A 21,101-nucleotide genomic window follows, 5' to 3' on the forward strand; every position below is an offset into this window, starting at 1 on the left:
TTGTTTTTCATACTTCACTGTCTTTTTTATTTTATTTTGGCCAGAGTCAATAGCAGTAGGATCGATTCAGAAGAAAATTTCTGTTGAATACGGAAAACGTCGCTTTCAATACACTTTTCCCTTCCTGCCTTAGTCGTTTGTTACCGCAGTCATTAAGTCAGCGGAATTATATTTGCGCGGGCAGTTGTGTGTAAATATCCGCGTAAATTCAAAATGGCGACTTCGTTGCATGCGTCGACCAAAGAAAATCACATTTTGAAAAAGCTGTGAACCATTTCTTTTCGTTTCGCTATCCTATTTGAGACGTAAAGGTCCAAAAATTTTATTATCTTATGGATTTTGATGGTGTCCGATCCCCTCCAAAGCCTTCTTTCCATGTTCCAACCGCTCTATATACGAGTCCTTTGTTGGATCTCACCCCGGAGAAGAAAGCAATCGGACTTAAACAAAATAAAGAGAGGCATTTTCCATTGGTTTCCTCTGAAAACGATGCAGGTGAAGGGAAAGAGATTCATGCATGGTAGGTAAAGTTGATCAATAATTTCAGCCCGTAAAACTTTCGTAAGCTGTTATCTTGCTTTCTTGACCCAATCAAAAATTTTTAAGAAATTGGAATAGTGTAAAAATTACATTTACCTTCACCTCTTTACACCCTGTTATCAGTATGTTTATTCTCCATATTGTTCCATATACATTTCTTAAAGTGCTGGCAAGGAGAATTCGTTTTCGAATTCTCATGACCTTAATGTTTGATTCAGGGGTGAGAATGTAAGGAGAAAATAGATGCTAATCACTCCAAGGGGCTAAAGAGTTTAAGTAATGTTCTTCTTCTGTTGTCTTGTGATCTTGCAGTCTTGCTCAGCCATCAATGAACTCCACGAAACGAGTCAACAAGAAACTACTGACTCTAGAGGAAGAGCAGTTTAATCCAGCTGAGGCAATAGCTAAGAAACTTGAACAGTCTGAGATCACCAGGTCAAACCTTTGTGAAAAAGTGGCTCAAGCTGTCAATGTGAAGAAAGGAGATAACATTTACTCTGATTTGGTTTCACTAAATGTCGATGCTGAAGATGCATTTGCTGAGCATGCGCATGTCAGGGCACGAAGCAGTGCAAAAACGTACAAACCTCCCTTACAGGAGCCAGACATAATGGCTTTCTTTTCTGAGGAGTTTGAAACACAGTCAGCACATTTTGGTTATGATCTGTTCTACGTAGAGGAACCTTTGCCAGAACCCTCAGCAGCTCCAATATCTCATGTGTTTGACTTATATAAACATGTAAAAAGCTGGCAGGAACAGTAACTTGAATAATATGCCTAGTAAAGAATACTATTTTACAGAATTATTATGGATACAAGAGTCAGATAAATTATGCAAAAAAATTTGAGCATTATCCTTTTCAACCCTTTAACTTCCAGATCAAATTTGTTATTCTCCTTACTGTCAACCATACAATTCTTATAATGTTAGTGCTGAGAATTTAGTATTGGATCAACCAAATATCCCTGAATCTATATTGTTCTTTATTCTCATCACTCATCTGGTTGATATTGTATTGAATTTGTAAGGAGAAATTCTGTCTTGGTCACTCATGGGAGTTGGAGGGTCAAGCATCACCCTGAAATGATGAATTATTACAATATTTATTTTTAGATTTTTGTTATGCTCAATTTCATAGTTTTCAAGATAATAATAATAATATTTCCTATCACCTCCCTTCCCCCATTTCTATCACCAACAATAGAGTGGGGTGTCAACAGAAAGGTAGAGAGAATTTCCTAGGTGTTGCTAAAGTGAAAAAGGCCAGAATTTGGAACCTGGCCAAGGGCCACACACAAGTTTAGAATGCACAGGACCTTTTTCTTTGAAATTGCTTTCCATAATCTTTGTGAATACTCCACCAGACAAAAAGAGTGTTTATACCCAGACAAATCTGGTCCATGATTCAGAAAGCTTAAAATGATGCACTTCAGGGGCCAGGTAGTGTTGCAGTGCAAAATATGCTAATATTTGAATTAATTGTTTTAATTTCCATTTTAAATATTCTAGGAAATTCAAAGTGTGTATGCTGGGTAACTGTTCAGTAGAGATGTGAATTGCATTTTGGCCCTAAATAAGCTGTTAAATAATACCCCCACCTACCCCCTGCCCTTAGCACTGTCTAGAAGCTCTGGAATCTACCGAGCCTCCCCTTAGCCTGCCTTTTTATCCACACACTATTACATTGGAGAATAAGGAGAGAGTCTGGGAGAAAACAGTTAAATCTATGGTTTGGGTTTGAATGTATTTGTAATATTGTGTTTAAAGACAAGACACAAGGGTTATTAAATTGTTTGCTTTATTTTCTGACAGTAATAACATTATGGTCATGAATGACTCTACCAAAAGGAGGAAAAATTGGTGTTATCAAAAAGCCATGAAGTACAAATCCAGAGGGAGACATACTGATGCATGCACAACTAGCACAACACAACTTACAAATATGTGGTTTAGTGTCATGTCACAGTGACACTTTACTTTTAGGAATTTGTAATTCAACTTGTTTTAGAAACAAAAGCAGCTACTGGAAGTTTTATGCAATTATTCACCCAAATGACTAAAGTGGTGCTGGAATTATGTGAAAGAGGAACTAGAAAATTGTGACTGAAATCACAACTATTGTTGCTTTAAGCAAGAAGTAATTTACAGTTATAAAATGAGTTGATGCAACTCAATAAGTGCTTTTATCAATTTCATCCACAAAATATGACCAGAGACATTGACAGCAGTTTTCCACCTTCCAATTTGGCAATGTAAAACATGTGCTATCTTTTTTTCTCTGAAAGTTCAATTTCATCAGATTTGGGAGAGTCTCTCTCTATTAAGCTGGTGAGGTGAGATGAAAGCTTTTCAATCAATGATTTCTTCTTGAAGAGGGTTGCCTCTTCAATAATTTCTTGTACGAAGGAGCCCTGCACTTCAAGTGATCCTTTCAAGGTTAAAACATGATCAAAGATATCTTCATCACCTGTAGAGAATATCGAAAAATAGGTCACTACTTAGGATTAGTGAGGGCAAAAGTAGGCCATATGGCCACCACAACATTACAATCATCATTACTACCAAAAAACAACATACATCTTTTCCTCATTTTAACACCTTGTTTGACTTGCCACCAACAGACTCATTTTTAAAAGACCCCTGATATTGAGGTATTGTTCTTATTCCCACTTGAATTGTATTTATTATTTGAGCGATTCAATTCCAAAAATAACAGACTTTTCAAACCACAATTTTTTACTTTAACTCCCAGCCATCACAAGATTCAGGGTTGTAGAAAAGAGCCAGCAGCCAGCGAAGTATGCCGGCTTTTCTGCTCTGCAAGGTTTTGGCGGCTACTTTCATTGCTACGAGAGCCCATACAGAGATGTTTATCAGGTCTAAACTTGGGCTCAATAAAAATATAAATTTGCACTGCCTATGTTTTCTGAAAACATAAAAAGACATCTGACTCAAGGTTAGTTTAAAAACATTCTGATGGGGACTGTCTTTTTGACAAATCTTGCTGTGATGGCAGGAAAGTACAAATGATAGGACGTTTTGTCCGCCATATTGGGTTTTGAGACCCACAACTGTTTACCTTTAAAAAAGCTTTGGCTACTTAAAAAACCTTAAAGAAAACCCTGAGGTTTTATTCAAGTTAAGTTGCATAAGGTAACCTCAAGAGGATAAAGGTTGATTTTCTCTTGGTGATCTGGAATTATAAAATCTGTGCTGCACACAAAATTAACTGAGTTCAAATATAAAAAAATTAACTTTGAAATTTTTTCATTTCACTTTCTTTCCTTATCAATGCAATTCACACATTCAAATAATTTTTTAACAAACTCCCTCCACCTTTCCAAGACCTCACCTGTTATTTCATCTATTTCCACTGATTGATCTCACCATTAAGAAAATAAGATTGTGCATTATTGTACAGATCTTGAAGACAGGCTTAATCTTCCCTGGCACCAATTTGATTGGGCATTAACCCTCCATAATTCAGACAAGCAGGTAGACTGACAGATTGGAACAGACATAAAAACACACAAATAGACAGGCAACCTAAAAACTTACTTATCTCTGGTCGTCTGATTTCCTTAAATATACGGTTTCGTATTAGCCTGTTTTCTTCAGAGGCTTCACGAGCAAGTTGCTTTTTAAGCAGCCTTGGAGATGGGCCCTTAGGTCTTTCTTTCACAACTTCATCAGCAAGCACTTCTGCCACTTCTGAGTTTGTAAGTTTGTTTTTATCCAGCATGCCTTCATTAGAATTCATAACTGGCCGCCCTTGGCCTGAAAACGTTCTAGTTTGTGAAGTCACAGCTTCCTTTAAAATTGAGGAGACAAAATCATTCTTGGAAGAATTATTTGCATCAGTCTTTGATGAGGGTTGAAGTTTCTTATTAAACTTTCCTTTATTGTGTTGCTGTTGTAGTATTGCGAGTTGTGGTTTAATTGAACCTTTTGAAGACTTCAGGGACTTATGTTCTCTGTCATTTCCTTCACTCAGCTTCCGTTTTATTCCATGTAATCCATGATGTCTCCCTGCAAAGGCATTGTTCGTTTTTCCATCCTGAGATATTAAGTTTTTGTCAGAAGGTACTTTGTTGTTCAGAGGGGGTATTAAAGAATTTCCTCCATTTTGAGTTGCTTTATTAGGCCACCTCACAGGAGGTGTTTCCTGTTGTCTCTTTCTGTCCCTTGGAGATCCAGGTCTGTTATCTATAGGAGGCCTTTTACGCGATGGAGGACCTGCCATTGCTTCATTAACATCTGCCTCGTCAACCATAACTCGCTGGAAAACAACAACCAAAAAAAGACAATCAAAGTAAAAGGGGAAGATGAGAATACAATTTTATATGATAAACTGCATCATGCATGCATTTTGATTGGTTATTAAGATCTATCTATTGGATGATAGACGCAAAGATCATGCCACCATTAACAAAATTTTTCTTTGTTATCATATAAAACAAACAGACTTAATGTTACTGTGGGTCTGTATAGTAATGGATCACAAAAAATGTCACAATGTGGAAAGGACATCAGTGACACACTTTGCTACAACTGCTGTGCAGCTCTAATGTTCTCACACATTCTGATGACATCTGGGATCAATTATTAAAAGATGCACAGCAACATGGAGTCTTTTGTTAAATAACAAAAACAATCCCCTGGAATGTTAGATCTTATTTGGCAGTGGGACAGTCTACCATGCCTCTATGTTTTCTATAAGTGACACCTATCCTACAGACCACTTACATGTATGTATCATCAGTGGGTTGAAAAAAGTAAAAGATAAATAAAAACAATATCTTATGGCAGATGTTCACCAAAATATTTTTCCAAATATGTGGGGTTGAAAAATCCAGTTTTATCAAGTATCATTATTTGAAAAAGAGTTCTCTATAAAATGCTTAATGTTTCCAATTCATAACTACAAGTATGTTCAATACTTCTATTTTGCAGTTTAAACTAAAGAGCAAAGTTCTTAACGATACATATTATTTCAACAGATTACAAAAACACACTGCACTAAAAGCATTGACAAACCCATTCAAAAGCCAAAATCTTTTACTTAAAATGGTTACATCATTAAATAACCATTCCTTAAATTTAGGCTGTATGTTACTTTTACCTGATCTTTTGCCAGCTTAAAAGGGTTTCCAAACATGTGCACCCTGTTTTGTCCTGGATCAACTTCACGCAAAGGACTCATCTGCCTCAGTACTTCTTGATAATTTCCCATTTCTGCAATTGCAACACTGTGGCGGGCATCTGTTGGGATATGGTCAAAAGAGCATTTTTATCTAATTTTCACTTTAACTCTCTTAACTCTAACATCAGTATGTGTGTTCTCAATATTTTTCTCTATACATTTTCTGAGGTGCTGACAAGGAGAATTTGTTTATTGATCAAGACCTTTTTTAACTGGTGATCATTTCCTTGATTCTCGTGGCCTTAATGTGTGATTTGAGGGTGATTTTGTTGGAGAAATTAGATCACTCTTAGGGCTCAAAGAGTTAACAAGGTGGCTCATTTCTGATTGAGCAAATTCATGACTTTCACTTGGCCCTACTACATGTATCTGGGCACCACCACTACTATGGCTGCTAAGCTAATCAAAACTAGAAATATATTTTACACTTATAATCTTTGTAATAGAGACTGACGACAAACCCTAGTCAAAGAGTAAAGAAGCTTTCTATTTATTTACAATACCTGTGCTACAATGGGGATTGAAGAGAGGATCTTTCAAGTGACAACACTTGAAGCAAACAGAATGAAAAGTTTTACGTCAATGAGTGATAAAGAGGTGATTACAAACCTTCATCTTGTAGTCTGGTTGATGTTGCTGCAGTGTGGAAAAAGTTTATTCTCATCCGTGATACTTGATCTAGAAGTTCTTGTCTTGAAATGTCAAATGGATTCTTATAGCTCTGGGTTCTGACACTCTAAAAAACAACATAAAATATTCTATACAACAATCAAATCAAGAAATGCTCCTATATTAATAAGAAATTCTAATTTGCTTATTTTTTCAACATTTCAAATTGATACAAACCTGTTTAACGTTATGCAGTGAGGCACTGGGGATACTGATATCAGTCTCACTAAAATAGGAAAATACAAGAAAATAAAAGAAGATAATTGTTTCAGTCTCTCCCAGATTGAAACAGATAAGATGCTGATACAGATTTTTTAATCCAATTTTCCAGACTAACACATCAGTAACCATTCACCTCTCACCTTGCTACTCTATTGTGGTTTTGGTTACCATAAAAACATTAACCCCTCACACCTTAGCACTGGTTTCAAGGTTCTCCAGACTGTTCTCAAAACATTTCCTACAGTTATGTGCATGTAATTCCCAGGCCAATTTGTCAAACAGTCAAGAGCTTCCTGCATTTGCAATCATTTGCTTTACTCTCATGACCTTAGTGTTTGATTTGGGGGTGATACCATTCTAAGAAATTAGAAGCTGATCACTCTTAGAAGTCTAAGAGTAATCTTACCTTGATATTCTGTGATCTTCAGAGCTAGTAGAAAAATTTCTGTTGTGTAACAATGCATGAAAGTCTTGTTTCTTGGCTTTTGGTAGCTGGGGTGTCCGTACACTGCAAGATATAAACATGTAAATTATTACGTGCACAGGTGTGTTAAGATATATGCATAAGGAAGTTTGTTTCCACCAAATTTTTTTTTCATTTTAAAAAAAAAAAACACTAATGACATATTTAGGCTGCTAAACTCTAAATACCTGTTTCTACTGATAGAGAAACACTATTGGTTTAAGCAGAAATTCAAAATACCCAAAAGCTAAATAAAGTTGTCTTTGACATTCAAGTTGGCCCTTGACTAGTAAAACAAAATAAATTTACAAGTGTTTGATGCTCCTGATATGTTATCAACATTAATAACCAACCTTAAAAGTGGTCTTGGAACAGTTTCCCTTGCAGGGTTTTTGCCAACTAGAGAAATCAGTCTCTCTGTCTCCATTTTACTCTGAAAACAACATTAGAACTACGTTATTATCCAAGTTCAAACAATGTGCAAATGACAACACTACTTTCCACACAAATCATATTAAAATGACAGTCCTTCAAAACTTTGAAATCCTTTATTCACAAAAGCTTTGAGATTAAGGCTTGAGTAGATTTTTGAAATGGTCAAGATATGTTTTAAGGAGCTTTGTCTCAATATTGAAAGAAAGCTAATGTGCTGCACAAAACTTTTTTCTATTTGAAAGAAACTACTACTACTACCACTACTACTAATACTACTACTACTACTACTACTAATAATAATAATAATAATAATAATACCATAAAGACTCGCAGATAAGCCGCACCCCGAGTTTAGCAACTCAAATTTTGGAAAGAAAAGTTTTTCATGAAAAAAACTCGAAAGAAATCCACAGTCAAGGCAAACTCGCCAACAATTGATCGAAAAAATACTTTAAAGTCTTACCTGTAATTTTAGCTCTTTAGTAGAATAAACATTATGTCCACCACTTATGACATATGATTGATATTATTCTGTTATTTGTTCACAGGTATTTCTCCATTCAGTTTTTCCATAGAATTTTGCACGTAAATTTGTTGTTTTCTTGCACACACTGTGTGAAGCTGTGTAACCAGGAATAATATCAGACGTGGCAATTTTTTTATTCGTTGTAAGGGGCATAACAGACACAAAGCAACGTTTCTACAACTTGTCTTTAAACCATGAAAAATATTGTGAGATAAGTTGCCCAAATATTGCTGTGTAAGGTTCTCCTGTTCAAGAAAAGCGACCATAAACCGTTTAAAAGACCTGTTAACGAAGAAGGTTTAACGGCAAGAAATGTAAGCTTGAAATAAGCTTATACTCATCACCAACAGCTCTTTTAGGAGCCACCAAACTCACAAAAGCAATGACCAATACTCTCTTGTTGTTGTAATGTAGTATTTATCCCAGTATTATGCCATAAAAGTGTCCATTCACAGAAATTCACAGCACCTTTCCCAAATGGTCCACACCTACGATTTTGATCGCAAATTTTTGGAAAAAAGGTGCGGCTTATCTGCAAGTCTTTACGGTAATAGTAATAATAATAATAATAATAATAATAATTTTTTTTTCAAATAATTAATACAAAACTTTATTCATAGATTTAAAAAAAAATAGGCTATTTACAGATTCAAGAATATGAATATTAAAATATATACCCTATTGTACATTCTTCTTGTGTACGAAAGACAATTGTCGATAATAATAGTAATAATAATAATAATAATAATAATTATAATCAAAACTAAGGATGGGAAAGATGAAAAACAACCAGAGAGGATGGAGTTGAAAAAGACCCATGATACAGATGTACCATTTTTTAAGAAATCAGCTGCTTAGCAGATGATTAACATCTGTTTATACTGTACATTAAAATGTTATATTTGTATCTATAAGGTAGTCTATCTACATTTTACATTCTACAATTTAAATACATAATGCATCATCTCATAATTTTCTGCACAGACTTATACTATAAAAAACACGGGTGATCAGGAGGGTTTTTGTATATTCAATTGTATCATTGAATAAGGGCCAACTTTCCTGTTCTGAGCTACCATCTTATTCATGTTGAATTTTTCTAAGCCCTTGAGTGAAAAAACTACATGTGACATGCAATCTTCCTTGGCTCCAATTTCAGGGACAACATATTGTTTGACCTCTTTTGGAAGGGCTTTCACAGTTGACGCTTGGCAATGCATGGCTCATGCAATTCAAGTATCTTTGAAAATGACAAAGGTTGCTGGTGATAATGCCTTTACAGTTTTAAGGTCAAAAATCAGTCACCAAACTTTCCCTGTGCCTCAATCAAATGACAATCAGTGATACAGACAATGCTGTTCATTGGTTTTGTTTCCTTGGTATAAACATTACAACATCATAAGGTATTCCATGTTTCCCAAAACCTGAGTGTATAAATAAAAAAATTCTCTTTCCCTGGAAGTTCCAGGAAACCTAATACCCCCTCCCCTACCCCTCTCAACTCTAATTCCTCACCTGCTGTTTGACTTTCTTGAGATAATTCACCACTGTGTAACTTAGGAAAGAGTCCAAGTGATCTGGAACAAACGAGGGTGGGATTCCCATGCGACGAAATGCATTGCGAAGAGGCTGTAAAAAAATTACAGTCCAGTTAATTTATAAGATAAGCTGAATTAATCACATAATGTAGATTGATTACTACTTAACCCTTTCACTCCCAAGATCTCTTAAGTAATTCCCCTTGCTGTCTCACATACAATTGTTTTGATGTTAGTCAGGAGAACTTGGGTTCAGATCAACAAAAAATCCCCTAATTGATATATTTCTTTATTCTCCTCACTAGTCTGCTTGAAAATGTATTTATATTGTAAGGAGAAATTCTGTCTTGGTCACTTATGGGAATTACAGGGTTAGGATCTATGAAAAGACAAGTGCAACATGAACAACATAATTATAGAACAATTATAGTGTGGGTCTGTTCAGTAATAGATCACAGAAGACATCCAAATGTGGTAAGAACACTAGTGACAAACTCAGCTGCACCTTCTGAGCCTGTTTTTTGTTCTCAACACATTTTGATGTCATTTGTGATCTATTACTAACCAGACAAATGGTAACATTGGTTAATAATAAGACTATTAAATGACTTGTGATGGTGATGTCAGTTTTGCAAAATTTACCAAGTAATCTATTACATTTTGCACATTGTGTGAACAAAAAGAAAAAAATACAGTTATCATGGAGACATTAATACATGTTGATGAAAAGATGAGCTAGAATTTTCAGTAACATATAGCAGTAAGCCATCAGTCATAAAAATCTTTACATGTGTACTATCAGGTTGCTATACAATTTAAAACAACAGTTGTTCCTGTCACTCACCCCAGCATAGTAATTAGGCATTGTAGAAAGGTAGTTTTCAAACTTTTCCTTCCATTTTGGAGTTGGTTTCATCTTGAGAACTTTCACAAGTTCATCTGAAAGATGTACACATACACTTGTTTTAACAAGCCTGACACAAATATGGGAAAAAAACATCCTCAACCCCTATTTTTCAAGATAACAAGACAACTTTGCAATTTAACATCTGGCAAAAAAGTTTCATGACATTGCAAAGCCTGGTTTAAGTTGGGGGGGGGGGGGGTGTTGATTTATAAGGGTTGGTTTTGACTTTCTATTATCCTGTGGATAGTAAATATGGAATCATGCTTTTACCACTCTGGCACAATTATAGACTGATGTTTTTACATTAATTTTGGGTTATCATGGTAAATTTGAGCCAAGGGAAATAAAAAGTTTGAGTTAAGGAGAGTTTGAGTTGACCAAATCTGGGTTTGCTGATAGGAAATGATTGGAAAAATGGGATCAAATTCAAGGGAACTTGGATGTTGTTTGAGTTAGAGGGGAGTTCAAGTGAACTAGGTTTGAGTTAGTAGAGGTCAACTATAATCAATTAAAAAAAATGATCATACATTTTATAAATTGAAGAAAGAAAAGAATCATGCATTGAAGTAGAATCTCTCATGTGCACAATAATCTATCTATCATGCTTGTGCACAAAAATCAAGAAAAATAACAATGAGTTACAGGTCACAGGAATACCAACCAACCTCAAAAGGTGCACAGGATGTACAATAATAGGCCAACAAGACCATCATATGCAGACAGAAGCTGTGAGAGTCAGCCTCCTACAGAGGTGGCAGCCAGCTGGTAAAACTTACTCTTTTACAAGAAGTTAAAACTAGTCACAAACAAATCCTGATTGTGTTTACTACCCACTCTTCTGTCCAATTTTTGTGACCTTTTTTAATTATAAGCATTTATTTGAGACAACAGACAAGAATAGGCCACACTCCAGAAAAGTTTTTTCCACTTCAAAAGTAAACAATGTTTCTTAATATTTCAACTTCTAGACAAAACACAAAAGCTGAGTACCGACACTTTCCTCAGTTCATTCATTATGGACCCAACAATTTTCCCTTCTCAATTACCACAAAATAATAGTATCATTATTATTATTACAAAAGCACAATTTAAAGAAAGCGACAAAACTTTTGAGTCTGTACATATCTTTTTAATTCTCTCACTTTCATGCTTTACCTCTTTTCTTGTTGTCACTATTCATCATAATTAGCATTGTTCTACTTACTATAATTCAACTTCCAATGCTTTGTACAGTAATTAACTGAAGATGAAGGAAGTTTCTGTTGAAACATGTTTTACAGACTCAAAAGTTTTGTTGCTTTCTTTAAATTCTTCACTTGCCTGCTAATATCAAGACCCTTTAAAAGCACAATTAACGTAAAGAATGTAAATGTTTCCATACGGTATCAGTAAGGATTCCAGGTTCATAGCAATTTCAAACTCCACAAATTGCACTCAATTTTCTTACCTATTACAGGAAACAGCACTGGAAAATTGTATGGCATAACAAACAGATTCACTGTTTGAAGATTACTGCTTGCCTTTAGATATCCAAAGGGATGTCCCACTTCACCTGATTTCTTATAACTGTTATGAATGAAAGTCTGAAAGCAACAAAAAAAATTTTCATTAACAAAAATATGGCTAAACCATCCTGTAATTAGACTACAGTCAACATGCTTCATCATGTTCCCCCTCATATTTCTGTGCTACAAGCATTTGCATATAATATCTTAATTTGAAACTGCATTTTCACCTATGTAAAACCATTTATTCCGGCTTCCTCAAATGCCCTTTTTTTAATCTGATTTTTACCTACTAAGTATCAACAGAGTTTAAAATCATATCAAAACATTTTTCCAGATAACAGTGCAATCCAGGCCAAATCATAGAGTCTTATATCAGCATGAATACCTTTTTACTATGACTAGAATTGCAATATTATGTAGCAATTGTTGTCATCAGTATATCATTGGATTATTGGGCAGGAATAAAAACTTTAAGCATTTGTAAAACTCAAAGCCCGGGCGCAAAGGAAATTGATTTTTCAGTTTGCCCTTTGAGCAAGTTGGAACCATTTTCCTCTAGCCCTAAGGCTCTTTGTACTGACCTTTCTCATCTTAAAACAGAAAAGTGAAAATCTGTTACTTGCCCCTTCAGCAAGCGATTAATCAAATCCACTTGCCTGAAGGGAATCAACTAGCCATGGCTATCAACCAGGACTTTCTCTGCATGCAGAAAAAATTCAAGATATGCGAGTGGCTATCATTAATTGACCCTTCCACTCACTGGAGTGATTGAAAGGATTTCTCCTGATATCCTCATAAGATACTTTCAACAGAACAGGATGAGAAGGAAAAAATATCAACCCAAGGGTATAGTACGATTCCAAAATTTTAAGTACTAAAATTATACAAGATGTAACATAAACTACACAAAGAATTAATATTTTGATTTTGGGCTATTATGTTAACTGTGAATTAAACCTTTTGCTCCTGAGATCATATTAGTAATTCTCCTTACAATCTGTTATATAATTCTCATGATATTTGTTTGAATCAGCTACTATTCCTCCAATTGATATTTCTCTTTATTCCCATCACTTGTCTGCTTGATATTGTTTTGATATTATGAGGACAAATTCTGTCTTGATCATTCATGGGAGTTTAAGGGTTAACTCGATCTTGACATACCATCCAACAGGTCGATGGTGATTTCCTCTCTAAAATGTATTGAGTGAGTGGTGATGGCTCCAACTCGTATTTGTCAAATGGCAAGTTATCAAGAACCATAGGTTCAGAATTATTGCAAGAAAACAACACATTGGGGTGGGCATCTCTTGAAGGCTGAAAACACAGATAAGATAAGAACTTGGATGATTGAACCAATTCAAGGTTGTCAGCAAAACAAAACACACTAATTAAAAGAAGGTTTCATTGAGATGCAGCAATAAGGATTTGTGATATCATTTTAGAAAATTAGTAACATTGACAAAAAATCATCCTTTAATAAATTCCCCATCTGGTGAAGCTGTGATTAGACAGGTGTTTTCATCTGAACACCCCCACAAAAACTAGAAAACAAATGCTTCCCCATAAAGCCACTAAGAAGGGTGAAGTTCTCAGCCACATAAATGATGGTATCTTCTTTTCTGTGATACACATGTACTGAAAAGTTAGGACTACTTCCAACTGGTGTAGAACAAAAACGTATAACCCTCTGATTACACATAAATGTAGCTCATTTAAAGGCCAAAATAAGTTCACAAAGTATTCCTCTTTTCATTGATTAAAGAACATTAAGCAAAATCTTTGAAACAACATTTTCACTTTCACTTATAATTGTTACAACCTCCCATTGACATTTGCCAAAAGCAATACAACTCTCTACTGAACACACTCCTGTTTTTCTATTGACCAGCCAAAATGCAGAAAAAATATACTGTCTTACACAAAAAGGTGTAAGCTTAAAGCTTAAAATGAAAGTACAAAAATGAGAAATTTGTACAGTCTTAGAAATTCCAAGGGAGGCAAGTGTCAATTAAGTACTATTCTGTAAAAGTATTCTCACCAGTGTTTGCATAGATGGGTCAGGCCAGAAAGATTCTGGTACTGGCCAGTGCCCAGACGGAGGAGAGGATTTGATATAGATCATCCTGCGACAACTCATCCATGCAGTTGACTGCACACTTGGTGGAACAGGGGAGCTTGTGATTGATCTTGGCATCCCCATGGCACCAGGAGAGTCCTCAGGCAAAGAGTTGTTCATAGATGGGGGGGAAAGATGGTTACTTCCAACCTGCTGATTCCTGTTGGTGGAAAGAAAGGTTATTAAAAATTTTATGAAGACTAAATATCCACCTAGGTCTGGAAAATGAACTGTGAAATTTAAATGATAAAAAAAACACGGATTAAAGAACTTTTAATTCACTAATTGCACTTCATCAAAAGGGAACAAAGGGAGGCTAAATTGGCACCTCCAAAAATGGGAAAATATTCTGAAAGAAACCTTAACATTTGTATTCATCAGACTCCATCCTAAGAAATTGAAGAGAAATAAATGAAGTGGACTAGTCTTCCTTCAGAAGTTATCAATCAATACAACTTGAAAAAGAAACCTTTAAAACAACCAACCTCCTTGATGTTGATGCAACATTCTACCAACTGCGTGTGCAAAGAGAAGATGACTATTTTCTATATATTCAAATGAAAGTTGGTGACCATGCACACAATAGCATACAACCTTCTCCATGAAAAACTTGCCTGGCTGTTGACCCATCCATTTTTCCAGTTACATGGTTTTCCTCATTACCATGGGAGTTCTTCTCTTTTGCGTCCTCCTTGGAAAGGTCCACATTATTCATCACATGATTATGTAGGGGTGGAGTTGGAGAATCTGTCTCCCGTGCATCAGCCATGTTGCTCTTTGAAACTAAAAGTTAGATAACCAAATAAAAAAAGATACAGAAAACAGAAATAAAATGAAGAGTGCAGCTTACACTAGCAAGATAAAGGACAGGAAGAGAGGAAGCAAAAATAGCAAGAAAAGAAATAAAGCAGGAAGCAAGAGGAAGGATGTTAGAGTGGTTTGGAGCCTGCATTTTAGCTGAAAGAACACTCCCAGGAATCTCCCTCCGATCTAAAGCTAGAGTTTCTCCCCACATCCATGGTAAAACTCTTTGGTAGTGCTAAAAATTGTTACCTACTTGGCCTCTAGCTTTCTATTTCTATTTCTACTACAACATAAACAGGGTAACTGGTAGTTGTCTCACAGCAACTAATTCAATTATTTCTTTTACAGCAGTTATGCAAATTTTTGTTGAGCCCAATAACAGACAAAACAAAGGCCATGTGAAATATATTTCCCCAGAAAAAGAAAAGAAGGATACATACAGTGCATATGTTGTGGTCTCACGGATGTTTTTTCCCACTGGTTAAATTTTTAATTTTTTCCTCAAATTACTATGATGATAATGCAAGAATACACATACTGGTATTCATTTCACATTTGCTTAACACAGATAAAACTAAGGATAAACTTCAATCAATACATATACATAAAGTGAAATTTCTGAGGTTTTATTTCTTAAGAGATACGTATTTGATCCAGTTTTTGATATTTCATGAATTGGAAGACTCTTGTTCTACTATACCTTCTGGGGGTGGAGGAGGAAGATTACTGGCTCCTCCAATCTTCTCAAAATTCATCACCACACCACACTGCACTTTCTGTGCAAGAGATTCCAATGCTTGTCCTAAGGACTTTGATGAAGTAACCTTGTAACATCGCCCTGATAAAAACACATCAGACATCAGACAAAATAAAAGAGAAATAAATAAAAAAAGCAAATGCAAATGTAGTCAAATTAAACACTGGCCATACAGTTTGGAAATTAAAGAGCATTGTGAAGTCAAAACATCATCCAAAAACTCAGTTGACTAATAACTGTACCTCCTGTAACATCACACATAGCAGCAATGGCAGGTTCAACATTTTGCATTCCCATCTTTCCCAACATTGAACTTCTTGTTCCAGCCATGCGAAGTATGATTGAGAACAACCGCTGATCCCAACGAAATGGCTCTGCAGTTAACTCGTGTCCTGGTAAAGTTGTGTGCATAGGCAAATGAAGCTGCAAAAAAAGAAAAATCGATCAATAAATATATGAATGCAGCAGAACTTGAACCTAGAACTTGGTTTACTCAAACTCCCCACTACCTTGCACAAAGTGCAATTTCCCTTGGATTTGACCTTGTCTTTTTTGAGTCATTTACTATCAGCTAACACAAACTTGGTTAATTCAGAATCCCTGTTAACTCAAGCTAATTTTACTTTCCCTAGGCTCATATGTACACTGTTAACCCTTCAACTCCCGATATTTCATGAGTAATTCTCCTTACTGTCTGCCATGCAATTTACATGATGTTAGTTTGGAGAATTTGGAATTGAATCAACAAATAATCCCCTAATTGATATTTTTCTTTATTCTCATTACCTGTCTGCTTGATATTGTACTGATAATGTAAGGAGAAATTCTGTCTAGGTCACTAATGGGACTTAACTGGTTAACTTGAAATTTGACCAAAAGCTTTGGTTGATAAATGTATCAGAACTCAATTAATATGAAAGTGATAATGTAGTGCATTTAACTTAACTTTCCAAAATAAACAATCTTACAAAAACACTTTCACAAAAAAAACTCAAGGTGTGAAAAGGCCTGCTGATTGCGCAAAAAACAATATTGTTTATCAATTATTAAAGGGAAATTTAAAATTCAACACCAATCCCGATAACTCAAACTCCCATCAACTTGAGCCATTTTTCATTTCTATTCACAGCTCAAGTTAGCAGGGTTCTACTGTTACATTATAAATCAATCAGTTTACAAATTGGTTAGTATGCCAATCACTCAGCTAGTTGATAACATCAATATGCCAATTAAACAGTGACTCAGCTATACAGCAAGCAAGTAAACCAGCAACTTGATCAATTATCACTTCAATACAACCACCTTTGCTTGAAATTGACCCCAGAAATACAATTTCATTACCTCTTCCTGAACACCACTTTGAGAAGAAAGTTTACTTCCATCTGTAATACAAACAACCATAGCTGGCTCTACGAAAAATGGATTTCGACCCTGAAAGAGAAAAGTTTATTCAGTGTATCAGAAGGTTTTAGTATATTTCAAAAACCTTTTTAACCAAATTTTAGTTCATCTTACCATTCCATAGTTATCAATCCCTGAATGGAGACGGTACAAGTTCAAAAGATCAAATGCTTCTTTCAAGGCAGTTCCTAGAGTTGACAGACCATTTGCTTGAAGATTCCTCAATTCATTCATAAATGTGACTTGGTTTTCTCGCCAACCAGCCTGGTAGAAGGAAATCAAAGTTGAAATCCACAAAGGTTCTTATCACTCTAACACAAGTTTGTATAATCTTGATATTATTTTCTATACATTTCCTAGGGTACTGACTATGAGAATTACTTTACTAATCAAGAGCTTCTCTAGTTGGTGATCATTTCCTTTATTCTAGTGACCTGAATTTGAGATTCAGGGGTGATATTCTGGGGAGAAATTATATCCTTGTCACTCTTAGAGGTTTAAGAGTTAATTATTCATACATAAAATCGTCAATGCATTTCAACAAAAACTAGTATGTTGTGCAGGTTGCTAAGCTCAAAGATTATAGACATAATAATAAGAGTAAACATGCTAGAATATATTTCAAAATTGATTCATTGGTACTCTGTATTACATTTTGGCAAAGCATAAAAGAACAAAAAATCTCATTTTGAAATGCAAAAACTCCACACAAACTGGGTAAAATATTCCTGGATTAGCCAAAAAGAAGGACAATTTTATCCCCTCCCCTCCCCTGAAAGAAGCTGTGTTACAAAATATCAATGATTATGATGAATCCTTCATAATCTACAAGAAAAATTTTATTTCATTATAGTAAAATGATAACAAGACAAGATAGCTACAAAAATGACTGTCAGCAGCGGGTTTAGGATTTTAAAACGATTATTTCAAAACAATACCCATGGTTCCTTTCGGGTTGTAAACGTGACTAAACAAAGTCTTAAAAGACAACAAAATTCTTGAAAATTAACAACAACAAACTTTTAAGGCTAGAAATGCACTTTGCCACAGATAATTTTTCTTTTATGGGCGATTTTCTGACAGTGACCGGACTTCCCAAGGTAGAGTATTATGGAACAATCTCGGCAGATAGGAGCTTCATAGCAGCTCACGATAGGGCCATACCTTTATTGCTCCTGGCGGCTCCTCCAACGTCACCAACATATATCGATCAGTTCTACTCGCTTGATCTCGTTGCCGAAGCTGAATGAGACAAATTTTACCAGTCAGATAAATAAAAAAACTTTTGTTCTAAGCCTTCAGACTGAACAGAGGGCAAATAAATTACCTTTGTGAAGGTTTCCACGGCATTTTTGGCGACGTCAAGCAACGTAGTGCCAATAGACGTTCGCTGGTTCATAGACGCAGAGGTATCGACAACGAAAACAAATATCACCATGTTCCCGATACCACCCTTATACGTGGATTTATGGGCTTAAATGAATCGAAACTTGCTTCGTTTACGAGAACGAAGGGGTACTTTTCCCCTATCCATTATGGCGCCCTTGCTAAGAGCTGCTTCGGGGCGCAGCTCAAGCGCCTCCACGATGTGTCGACACCACGTGACCTCGGATATACCATAATCCTCCTGTGCGATAAGGTTCCATAAATATCTTTTGTTCGAAAAGCGTGGTTTCGATCGAACATTTACAAGGAAAGGTTCTCCTTTTTCGAGGTTTTCTTCTCTTCTTTTCATTGTGTTATGATAAATGTGATTTTTTTTCTTGTTTTATTCAGTCATCGCTGAGGCTTGAGAAGTGGTTATTTGCGACGGTTTTGTGTGTACTTTAGTGATTGTGTGATGTTATCTTTTTTTCGCATCTAAAAAGTGAATAGAAAACTGAAAATTACCCATCGCCCTTTATATCCTACACTCAATCTTGAGGATTGACCTGATCCGTATTTGAGACTAGTTTATTTCGTAACCCGATCCAAATCCTCGCCCTCTTGGTATTCTGTTCTGTAACCTATCTAACTTTAATATAATCTGTAGGGTTTCTCTTGTACGCAACGTTACAGTCCGATCTGAATAGGCGCTGTTTTGATTGCTACCAACCCCCTTTGATCAACCTGTCAGACTTAAATGAGCGACTCTTAAACTACCGGTTTGCAACTAGTAAACACGACACTGAACATTCGATCTACCGACAGCTGTCCTCTTCAACATCAACTGTAAATCATTTTATAATATTAAGTCTGGTGGATCACGAGAGGCCTTCAAAGGACACGTGCTCTTAATTGTGATTGGCAAGAAGCTTCGCACGAAGCGCTTATGTAACAAATTCGTGTCTTGGCGTGGCAATTTGCAAAGAATTAGAATGTCTTATAGATGACGGCACAAATCGAGATACTGAATAATATGGCGAGAAAAAGATTGACGTAAATTTATCAGTTGTCTCAGTTGAAGATGAAGGGGATTGGGTAGGAGTGAGGTTTTGATTTAGATGTTCCAGATTATAACTTGGCCACTCATTTGCCAAGGTGGGTTAAGGTAGATCACTAAATAGCTACAATGGTGGCACCCAGAAATTGAAAATGCAATTTGGTTCTTGTCGAGAAATATTCCCAAAGGTCCCAAAGGTTGGAAGAACATTTACTTAATCTTATTATGCAACTAGTGCATCATCACCAATGGGCCATTTTACAGTTGTGTACTTAGTTGCCAAGCCTTTGATTTGGAGTGAGGCTGACCTTGCTATAGTGGAGGCCAGCATTGATAACAGAGTAATTTGTACTTGAAAAGCAGCAAATTCTGTGTCATAGCAAGGTCAACCTTGCTATGACACAGCCTCACTCCTGTTCAAAGGCTTGGCAACCAAGCACACAACTGTACAAAGGACTATTGTTATCTTAGGACACCAGGAGAAACAATTTTTGAAAGGATTGGTACAAAATTTGTTTCCAAGAACCATATTCTACATAATGTTAGAATTAGTGGTTCAGTATGAAATAAAAACTGCAAAAATACTCTCCTGCAGGAAGTGTGGTCATACTTCAATTTTTGTTTGACTTTTCAAGACCTCTTTAGATCCTGTGTCCTAAAGAGGTAAAGGTAAGTAAGGTGCAGTTACTTTTGAGTGTTGGCAATAGATGTGTATGGTTATCTTTTGTTCTAGTATATTGGCTGAGGAAAGGTGACGTTTACATCTGCTCTTACAATGGGCTAACACTCAAAATGTCAACTTTAAAAATTCTCCACAGGCCAATTGAATTATCAACTAAGTTAATTAAACCAAGTTATCTTGTCTCATTCCTAGATCTTGTTCCTGTGTTTTTACTGAAGCATCTAGGTGTTGGGATGGTAATTTATCACTGCTCACTTAATTAACCCTTTCACACTACTCACTATCTTATTTGTAATTCTCTTTTCTGTCTGCTATTCAATCCCTATGATAATAGCTTTGAGAATTTGGTGTTGAAGCAATTGATAATATTTTAATATACTCTTTATTCTCATCACTTGTCTGCCTGACATTGTGCTGATATTGCAGGGAGAAATTACATCTTGGTCATTTGTGGGAGGTCTATGTCTTTTGTTATATCTTTGTCTGGTTTCCTGTAATCATTTCCTGGAGGAGAGAGGGAGGGGGGTTTCAGGTTTCTTAGTTAAATTTTGCTTAGTATCTACTGTTGGCCTCTCAGAGCCTCTAACCCATAGATTATTGTCCATTTTGTGGCCAATCATGGACCTCATTTCAGTTACTTTTTGGCACATGTAATATTTCATGCTCCCAATGGTAACAATTTTTTAAACATGAATCGTTCCATTATCAGAGTTTTCTTACCCCTGCAAATCTCCAAAGTGTGTAACCCCATTCTAGTCTACTCAGTCATAGAAATGCACTCCATTCAGTGGCACATCCCCATTAACATATTATTGAGAAGTGCACCTGTTAAATCTGACTCCATATTAAACCTGGCCAGGGTCCTAATCTTGACCAGAGTCCGATTTCTTAACCATCACACCTT

General features: G+C 35.8%; 2 protein-coding genes across 2 annotated transcripts; one reads left to right on the forward strand and one right to left on the reverse strand.

Moving 5' to 3' along the window:
- Positions 1 to 213: 213 nt before the first annotated feature.
- On the forward strand, positions 214 to 2,359 carry LOC131797578 (protein phosphatase 1 regulatory subunit 35). Its single transcript, XM_059115210.2, has 2 exons — positions 214 to 520; positions 853 to 2,359. Exons 1-2 carry the CDS (start codon positions 333 to 335, stop codon positions 1,301 to 1,303), a joined length of 639 nt encoding a protein of 212 aa, XP_058971193.1. The 5' UTR covers positions 214 to 332; the 3' UTR covers positions 1,304 to 2,359.
- LOC131797577 (integrator complex subunit 6) lies at positions 2,323 to 18,669 on the reverse strand. The gene is made up of 19 exons (XM_059115209.2): positions 18,421 to 18,669; positions 18,258 to 18,335; positions 17,208 to 17,357; positions 17,034 to 17,123; positions 15,935 to 16,115; positions 15,636 to 15,773; positions 14,746 to 14,914; positions 14,054 to 14,291; positions 13,177 to 13,329; positions 11,952 to 12,087; positions 10,442 to 10,536; positions 9,575 to 9,688; positions 7,452 to 7,531; positions 7,042 to 7,143; positions 6,591 to 6,639; positions 6,354 to 6,480; positions 5,664 to 5,803; positions 4,100 to 4,820; positions 2,323 to 3,008 (listed from the first exon to the last, which is right to left on the reverse strand). Exons 1-19 carry the CDS (start codon positions 18,529 to 18,531, stop codon positions 2,806 to 2,808), a joined length of 3,075 nt encoding a protein of 1,024 aa, XP_058971192.2. The 5' UTR covers positions 18,532 to 18,669; the 3' UTR covers positions 2,323 to 2,805.
- Between the last annotated feature and the right edge of the window lie 2,432 nt (positions 18,670 to 21,101).

The sequence above is a fragment of the Pocillopora verrucosa genome, chromosome 6 (assembly GCF_036669915.1).
Source record: "Pocillopora verrucosa isolate sample1 chromosome 6, ASM3666991v2, whole genome shotgun sequence".
NCBI classification, from domain to species: Eukaryota; Metazoa; Cnidaria; class Anthozoa; order Scleractinia; family Pocilloporidae; genus Pocillopora; species Pocillopora verrucosa.